The sequence below is a fragment of the Colossoma macropomum genome, unplaced genomic scaffold (genome assembly GCF_904425465.1).
Source record: "Colossoma macropomum unplaced genomic scaffold, Colossoma_macropomum, whole genome shotgun sequence".
NCBI classification, from domain to species: domain Eukaryota; kingdom Metazoa; phylum Chordata; class Actinopteri; order Characiformes; family Serrasalmidae; genus Colossoma; species Colossoma macropomum.
In genome coordinates this window covers 52011-62090 of record NW_023495692.1, presented here as the reverse complement: position 1 = coordinate 62090, position 10080 = coordinate 52011, and the positions used below count along the sequence as shown (strand labels likewise).

The 10080-nt window shown below is 37.2% G+C and overlaps 1 protein-coding gene across 1 annotated transcript in view; it reads left to right on the top strand.

Moving 5' to 3' along the window:
- The first annotated feature begins 4349 nt into the window (after window positions 1-4349).
- Window positions 4350-10080, top strand: part of LOC118802827 (ribonuclease inhibitor-like) — a 54072-nt gene continuing 48341 nt past the window's right edge. Inside the window, exons 1-2 of the mRNA XM_036563249.1 lie at window positions 4350-4386; window positions 5184-5228. Of these exons, the coding sequence (XP_036419142.1) occupies window positions 4356-4386; window positions 5184-5228 (76 nt within the window). The 5' untranslated portion in view covers window positions 4350-4355. The remainder of the gene's footprint in view (window positions 4387-5183; window positions 5229-10080) is intronic.

Here is a 10080-nt window from a genome sequence, read left to right as displayed (position 1 = left end):
AGGATTACCAATTACCTTCAAACTTGTGGCCTTGCTTTAAAATTCACCATTTTAAATAATAAATGTCCCTTAAATTGTGGATAGAAACTTAAAAGATTAAATAAAAGTTTCAGATTTGTTATTATGTAAAACAAATGACTTTTTAAAATCGTTGGCTGCATTGATTTCTGTAGATTGCCTCAACTGCTGAGATGTAAGGGACCTTTTGAAATAACACTGCAAAGTAATGATCAAGAGTTCTTGGTAACACTTTATTTGAAGGGTCTCTACATAACACATTCATATCACCTTACATAAACACTTCATAACACATTCATGAATGCTTAAATCAACATTCATAAACTATACATGTTTTACATGATATTAATATGGACTACAATGTCATTTTACTGAAAGATGTTTTTCAAAATAAAAGTCCTCATTTTATTTATTATTTTCAGTGAAACTCCTCATTTCTGGACTGACAGCATAAAATGACCTGACTTTATCCCTTTGGACAGAAAGTGTTTTGACACTTTTTGCCTAGACTTTCAACTTTTTTAATATCTTTTTTCTCAAACATTTTTATTTTGCAATATGCTATTCTTTCTACTTTTTACGCTAATTATTCATATATAAAATGTACTGTTCATTCAACACTCTATACATAATTGTGGAAAATGTTACTTAAACTAAGTTTAACTTTCTTGGGGTAAATGCTAACACTGTTATCCCAATTACTTTGGTTTTATTTTTAGTGATGTTCTTCCTCACTTACGGTTTTTAGAAGGCATGAGTATAACTGTGCATTGGTTTTCCTGTGTAACTGAGGTTAAATGTGACAAGCACTGTTATCACAAGGAACGATTCCTTTTTTGGCATTACTTCAAAGTACAATCGAGTGGTGGCTCTTTGACTTTCCTCACTCAGGGTGCTGATAATTTTGTACGAAATGTCCTTTATAAATTTGCCTTGCTTTGCCGTCACCATAAAAGTGATGGAAGCCATGTTATCCTAACTAAAGTGCATGTTACATGAATGGACGGGTCTTGAATGGAATGGATAAGTATTATGGACCTGTCCCACCACCACACAAAGTTGATTGACTGTTCATAGCATATTTATGAGTAATTCACTGTCCACATAGTAAAGTGACATGCAAGACAACATTCATAAGTGATTCGTAGCATTTTAAGGAGCTGTTAATATACCATATAGTAAAGTGACATGCAAGACAACATTCATAAGTGATTCATCACATTTTTAAGAGATTTATACAGACCATGTGTATAAATAGTGACAGTGATTTACAATTAAATATCTACAATTATTTTCCCTACCTTTGCAGCAAGACCCAATGACTGTGAAAAGGAGTCAATAAACACCACAAGTAGGAAGGTCCTTTTTTTTTTATTGGCAAGACCAAGAGGCACTTAAACATGCTGCTCAAACTCAAATCAGGAACCTACAAACTCTTCTGAACATGGAACTGCAAAATAGGCAAAAATAAAATAATCCTCCTTTACAGTAAAATAAAGCTCTGCTGATCGTTCAACACAGTTTCAACTATAAACGGTCTTAAACACTGGAGTTAATATAGCCTTTATCTGCTAATTCACCCTTTAATCCTGCAGGCGTGCAGACTGCTGGTCACAGCAGGACAGTCAACAGTCTTGCCCAGCTAGTAAGTTAGCTAACAAAAAAGCGAAGGGAAAAATTTAAGACAAACATCGGTAATTTGGATACGAATGGACTTAGACTATGAATTTATTATCACTCCAGTTGGTTTCCCGATATATTTAATCTGTAACGAGAAACTATCAAATACTGAAAAGTCATGAGGCTGAAATCAGCTTCTCATTCGCCAGCTTCTTTTTCGAATTTACCCGTTCCAGCTTAAATGCTGCAGCATTAATCTTTGGGCCTTAACTGAATCATGTAACTTAACTAACTACGTGACGTCAACATTAGCTTGATGCATTTTAATAGCTAATGTAAGGTAGCATTAGCCTGCTAGCTAGTTAGCAAAGCTTCTTGATTACTTACTGATCATGAGCAAAGCAGCTAATTTAAGTGCTGTACTGCTAGTTATATATCATACCTCTGCTATGACAGTCTGTCTAGCCCACTAACATAACGTTCATGCACTTCCAGTATAAATAGGCTTATTCTGTGCGTGTAGAGTTCCACACATCTGACTGCTACTGTTTGATCTTTTTAACAGCCAGAAGAGGACAGACAACCAGCAGCAGTGCCAGTATCACGATATCTTCAGACTCTTGCTGTGACTTGTGCCGTTTTGTTTATTTTTCCATATTTTTGTTTTGTTTTTCAGAGAATTTAAAACAATTTCACTCTAAGAAGAAAAGGAAAAAAGTGAAGGCAGTACCCCTTAAGTAACGGCCACATGAGGTGGTGTGTTTTATTTTTCGTTTTAGAAAAGAGTTGAAGATTTTATTGAACACATCTGTATTTTGCATGTTCAGAAGAGTTTGTAGTTTCCTGATTTGAGTTTGAGCAGCATGTTTAAGTGCCTCTTGGTCTTGCCAATACCCTACTTGTGGTGTTTATTGACTCCTTTTCACAGTCATTGGGTCTTGCTGCAAAGGTAGGGAAAATAATTGTAGATATTTAATTGTAAATCACTATCACTATTTATACACATGGTGTGTAAACATCCCTTAAAAATGCTATGAATCACTTATGAATGTTGCTTTGCATGTCACTTTACTATAAGGTATATTAACAGCTCCTTAAAATGCTATGAATAACTTATGAATGTTGTCTTGCATGTCACTTTACTATGTGGACAGTGAATTACTCATAAATGTGCTATGAACAGTCAATCATCTTAAAGTCTCAAACTGTGTGTGGTGGTGGGACAGGCCCATAATGCTTATCCATTCCATTCAAGATCCATCCATTCATGTAACATGCACTTTAGTTAGGATAACGTGACTTCCATCACTTTTATGGTGAAGGCAAAGCAAGGCAAAGTTATAAAGGACATTTCTTACAAAATTATCAGCACCCTGAGTGAGGAAAGTCAAAGAGCCACCACTCGATTGTACTTTGAAGTATTGCCAAAAAAGGAATCATTCCTTGTGATAACAGTGCTTGTCACATTTAACCTCAGTTACACAGGATAACTAATGCACAGTTATACTTGTGCCTTCTCCAAAACCGTAAGTGAGGAAGAACATCACTAAAAATAAAACCAAAGTAATTGGGATAACAGTGTTAGCATTTACCCCAAGAAAGTTAAACTTAGTTTAAGTAACATTTTCCACATTTATGTATAGAGTGTTGAATGAACAGTACATTTTATATATGAATAATTAGCGTAAAAAGTAGAAAGAATAGCATATTGCAAAATAAAAATGCTTGAGAAAAAAGAAATTAAAAAAGTTGAAAGTCTAGGCAAAAAGTGTCAAAACACTTTCTGTCCAAAGGGATAAAGCCAGGTCATTTTATGCTGTCAGTCCAGAAATGAGGAGTTTCACTGAAAATAATAAATAAAATGAGGACTTTTATTTTGAAAAACATCTTTCAGTAAAATGACATTGTAGTCCATATTAATATCATGTAAAACATGTATAGTTTATGAATGTTGATTTAAGCATTCATGAATGTGTTATGAAGTGTTTATGTAAGGTGATATGAATGTGTTATGTAGAGACCCTTCAAATAAAGTGTTACCGAGTTCTTAACCTTTTTCACTGTGTGACCCTATTTAAGGATGAAAATGTTTGGCTGCAATGAATATTGTGATTGATTAGTGGGCTTGATGATGTTTGAGCTGCACATTTTCATCACATCAGTGAAAGAGGGAAATAACAGGACAGGGTTATAAATAACTCAAAGTCCAAATTAATGGCTTCATAAACAGCATTTCATAAAGCCCTTCACAAAGCTTCAAAAAACAGTGGAATTTTCCTCTTTCTTTAGTTTTAGGGTAGAGTCATTTTATAGAAATAGTTTTTCTCTTAGTTTTTCTCTCTTATTTCTTTATTGATCACATTAATTGAATGTAGTAATCTTTTAAATGATATTACAGACTACATTTCTAACAGGTAGTCAGTAATCTATACTAGACTACATTCTGTCAGCCCTGTTAGTCACACTCGTTCATACAGTCTGTTCACTGTACCAGGACTAGAAAATACTTTGTGCATGTTTATGTTCTTAATCATTAATTTGGGGAATATATTAAAGATTTGGTATTTTTTCCTCTTTGGAACACAGCATGAAATATTGTCTTTAATAGATTTCATACACACTCAATTCTACATACTACAGACCAAACACCTGCTGATTTTCTCTTCACATGTGCATGTTTACATTCTTATACTTCTCTGTTTACAGAAATGATAAGAATGAAATCAGAAGTGGGAGACCCTCAAATGGGTAAGCTGGAGATTTTTCATATTTTTACTTTTATTTAATCAGAGAGTCTGAAGATTATCTGACACTGTATGATCCAATGAATCAGTGTAGAGCTGAAGAAGAGTCACACATGTAAACAGTGAAACAGCAAAGGATTTATTCACAAACAGAACTGTTACATACTGTGTTTGGACATGTGGGTGACAGTCACACTGATCATGAACAGAGGCAGCAACTCAAGAACAGTTCAGTCTGCTTCAATGAGGAACAGAGCGCTCCACTCAAACATTTGTGAGATCCTGTTTGTGTGGATTAATGATGTTTTAATGATACACAAAACATGAAACAAAAATAAAGGCTAAAATCTGCAGAATTAAAGTGCAAAGAGAGACAGTGCTCTCTCTTTCTGTCCTTCCTTATATGAAAAGAAAATGTTTTTTGTGCTCAGGTCACATTACTTTAATGTAGTAATTCTTTAGATTAGGTTACTGATTACATTTCTAACAGGTAGTCAGTATCTGTTCTGGACTACATTTTAAGTCTAAATTTTAAGTCACCTTTCCAGCCCTGTTAGTCACACTAGATCATACAGTCTGTTCACTGAACCAGGACTAGAAAATAGTTTGTGCATGTTTATGTTCTTGGTTATTAATTTGGGGAATATTTTAAAGATTTGGCCTTTTTTGCTCTTTTGAACACAGCATGAAATACAGTCTGTGCAATTCTACAGACAACTGCTACCCATGCTACATACCAAACACCTGCTGATTTTCTCTTCATATGTGCATGTTTACATTCTTACACTTCTCTGTTTACAGGAATAAAAAGAAGACCAAATGACGAACTGGATGACCTGACACAAGGTAAACTGGAGATTTTGTATCTTTTATTTTTATTCAACAAGAGACTCTGAAGTTTATCTGATACCATATAAATGTAAGGTATTTTACCGGTGTGGTTAGGTTAGGTACACTATATTGCCAAAATATTTGCTCGTCTGTCTTCACATGCATATGAACTTGAGTGAGATCCCATTCTTAATCCATAGGGCTTAATATGAGGTTGGCCCACCCCTTGCAGCTATAACAGCTTCAACTCTTCTGGGAAGGCTTTCCACAAGGTTTAGGAGTGTTTATGGGAATTTTTGACCATTCTTCCAGAAGCACATTTGTGAGGCCAGACACTGATGTTGGATGAGAAGGCCTGGCTCACAGTCTCTGCTCTAATTCATCCCAAAGGTGTTCTATCAGGTTGAGGTCAGGACTCTGTGCAGGCCAGTCAAGTTCTTCCACACCAAACTCGCTCATCCATGTCTTTATGGACCTTGATTTGTGCACTGGTGCGCAGTCATGTTGGAACAGGAAGGGGCCAAACTCCCCGAACTGTTCCCAAAAAGTTGGGAGCATGAAATTGTCCAAAATCTCTTGGTGCTGAAGCATTAAGAGTTCCTTTCACTGGAACTCACCAATTCCTGAAAAACAACCCCACACCATAATCCCCCCTCCACCAAACTTTACATGTGGAACAATGCAGTCAGACAAGTACCGTCTCCTGGCAACCGCCAAACCCAGGCTCATCCATCGGATTGCCAGACGGAGAAGCGTGATTGGTCACTCCAGAGAACACGTCTCCACTGCTCTAGAGTCCAGTGGCGGCGCTTTACACCACTGCATTCGACGCTTTGCATTGTGCTTGGTGATGTAAGGCTTGGATGCAGCTGCTCAGCCATGGAAACCCATTCCATGAAGCTCTCTACACTGCACTTGAGCTGATCTGAAGGCCACATGAAGTTTGGAGGTCTGTAGTGATTGACTCTGCAGAAAGTTGGCGACCCCTGCGCACTATACACCTCAGCATCCGCTGACCCCGCTCTGTCATTTTACGTGGCCGACCACTTCGTGGCTGAGTTGCTGTCGTTCCCAATCACTTCCACTTTGTTACCACTGACAGTTGACTGTGGAATATTTAGTAGTGAGGAAATTTCACAACTGGACTTGTTGCACAGGTGGCGTCCTATCACGGTACCACGCTGGAGTTCACTGAGCTCCTGAGAGCGACCCATTCTTTCACTAATGTCTGTAGAAGCAGTCTGCAGGCCTGGGTGCTTGGTTTTATACACCCGTAGCCAAGGAAGTGATTGGAACACATGAATTCAATGATTTGGATGGGTGAGTGAATACTTTTGGAAATATAGTGTATTTTACAGGTATGGTTGTGTTAGGTTAGGTATGTTACAGATATGGTTGTGTTAGGTTAGCGATGTTACAGGTATGATTAGGTTAAGTATGTTACAGGTATGGTTATGTTAGGTATGTTATAAATGTGGCTGTTTTAGGTTAGCTATGCTTCAGCTGTGGTTGTGTTATGTTAGGTATTTTACAGCTGTGGTTATGTTAAGTTAGGTATGTTATATGTGTGGTTGTGTTAGGTATGTTACAGGTATGGTTAGGTATGTTACTGGTGTGTTTATGTTAAGAATGTTACAGGTATGCTATGTTATGTCAATTATGTTACAGGTGTGGTTATGTTAGTGTAGCGGGTTTTGCAATTTAATGTTGTTATTATTGCTAAAACCTTAGACAAGATTTTAGAGTAACACAGATTTATTTGAAGTCTACAGACCAGGGCAAGAGAGAGATAATCTCACATCAAGGATACTTCAAAAGGGGATTTATTGGCTAAATTTTAAACTACATTTGAATTACTTTCAGTGATAAACAAAATAAAAATAATAAAAATAAAAGTCAAAAGAAACAAATAGCTCAAGTAACATGATTTTGATACGTTGGAGTCGAGGGAGCTGACTCCAGAAGTGGTCATCTCAGGACAGGCTCAGTCGAAGGCTGAAGCTTACGTGTTGGGGTCTCTTCTCACTGGTGATGGAGGCTCTGTCAGGGTTGCCGTGAAAGCACGCGCTGTTTCAGTCAGCAACTGGGCAGAGGCGTCTTGAGGCTGCTCAAGGGTGGGGCTTGAGGAAGTCTATCGATGGTCAATCTGCTCACAGATTAATGCATGGTTCTGGATGAGATGCTGGAATCTTCATGGCATCAGAACTATTCTAACTCCACTGGCGAGGTTTGAATTGCAGTCAGTGTTTTGAGGCTGGTGATACTAGTTTAACTAACTACCCCTCTTTGACCAAGCCGAAATATGAATAGCTTTTCACTGGCGAGATAAGAAACTATTCACCTTCCTTCTCTACACTGTAAAAGTGGCTCATCAGATCTACTTAAGAAATTACTTCATGTAGTAACAAGCAATTGAACTAGTTCTATTCAACTCAAAAAATCACTTTGATTGAAAGAATCGTTCATTCGAAGTATTTATTGAGGTTGAATAAAACTAGCTAATTTACTTGTTAACACATGAAGTAATTTTCTTAAGTAGATCTGATGAGACACTTTTACAGTGTACAGGTGATTTAAAGTACAAAAGGACAGACGTTACAAAGATGGACAAAGGTTTCAGGTTTCAGATCTGAAATTTTAATGTTTTCATATTTCTCACCTATCTTTCTGACCAAGGCCAGCACAAGCCTAAAATTGCTAGCTTCTTCTTTGAATGCAGAACCGTGTGAAAATGCTGTGCACTCATGTGATAGGTACATGCTGATAGGTTCTCCTCATCTAGCAGTTAACGAGCTACTCATTGTTTCCAACTCTGATTGGTGTTGCGTAATCTTATTAGCGCCTCCCCAAGAATCAAACCCTTCTTTAGTTAGATTTTGAAACAAAGGAAAAGAAAAATTATTCTAACATAAAATAGGTTTAGATTATTCATTTAAACTTTCAAAACCAATGAACGAACAAATAGGACATTCATGTATATTTCATAAGAGACAGTTTAACCCTTGTTACCTGAAACACAACACACGTTAAAAGACACAAGCAATATTGCATGTAATATCTGGGTAATGAGGGTTATGAATACATTTAAACAGGGTCATCACCCAACGGATGAACAAATGAAATCGAACAACGAAAAGAAAAGAAAAGAAAAACACATTCAGGATACATATTTATCAGTGGTCTAAACTCACTAGAATGAAATGGCTGCATCGGTTGGTTATCAAAGTTATGTACTACATATTTTTAGCATTTAATAAGAGGAAAAAGATACATATTTTAAGTAACACACATAACAGTAAGACTACATAACAAACACGTAGTGTTGGTCACAGATTATATACACATTGATTATCAAGCATACCACATAAGTTTTTTTGGGTCCTTTTCTTTATAAACAAATATCTTTACAGTGGTGGTGTGGTGTGTCTCACTCTCACCACTTGGTGGTGCTGGGGCTCCATATCTAAATTATCAATAAAATCCAAAAAGGGCTAACTCTGGTGTAAATTCTCATAACAACCTTATTTTTGGGATCTCCAGTCTCCTTGAAAAAACCCTGATGAATGGTGGCAATTTGGAGTTGATACAAATTTGATTTTCTGTTATTCAAAAAGTTTCAGTTTAAGAGTTTGGGTGAGGCCTGCAGCTGGACTCCAGGCATGGTTTTATTTCTGCATTGTGTAACCTTTGGGGCAGAAGGTTGATAACCTCCTGTGGTGTCCATGCTTGGTCCTAGAGTAACTTCCTTTTAAGCTATAAAACATGTTAGACAATTTAATCCTGCTTATGGCTCTTTACTCAGACTTTGTGGAGCCAAAGCCTCAACCAGATGGTGGTGTTCGTTACATTAGGTTAAGTATGTTGCAGGTGTGGTTATGTTAGGTTAGGTGGGGTACAGATATGGTTATTTTAGTTTAGGTATGTTACAGCTGTGGTTGTGTTAGGTTAGGTATGTTACAGCATGTTATTATTCAATATAAACTGGCCAATTTTTAAAAAAAAATTTTTAGAGAAATCATATTGTAGTCAGTTGGATGAAGAGGTTTATCAAACCAAATTCTACAGGGCTGAGTGTTATGACAGCCTTGTAAGAGTAAAAAATAAGCCACAACCTCAGCTAAAATGCTTAGTATTCAAAACCCAACTGATCATGACACTACATTGCAAGGGAGAACAGACATTGGTACAGTTCAGCCAGTAACATCTGCATACCCGATCAGCATGTTTAAGGAAAGTGACTCACCTGTTTGAGTCAATACCATCCGGACTGCCGATGCCAGTGAGACGTGGGACCCTCCTGTTGACCTTTCTCACCTGGATGAGAGACAGATGCAGGTTCGCCAAATGCTAGAGAATATTAATTGAAATTGAAATGAAATATATGTTCTCTACTTCAAAGACGCATGCCAGAGGACATGTAGACCATGAAGCAGGAATGCACAGAGGAAATAACCTATGATGCAGTGGGAACAAGTGCCAAACCAGTTGAGCTACATCTGGAATCTAGTGCCTTGTGGCCAATGATAATCTCTGCCAAGGATATGCCCTCCCTGCCTGATGTATCAGTGACCCCATTAACACCAGTGTTCTTAGTGCAAAATCAAATGAATGACCCTGATATTGGACAGGTTATGAAAAGACCTCTTGAAGGAATGGGAAAAGTTGCAATTTAATGAGGATGGAATCTTGTACAGGAAAACAGCACAATGGATACAGTTAGTTCTACCTGAAAAACAACGCAACAGTACTAAAGCAATTACACAACAATACTGGACACCAGGGTATTGACAGGATGATGTGATTGATTTGAGAATGCTTTTTTTGGCCATACATGCAAAAGGAAATAGAGCACTATGTTGTATAGCTG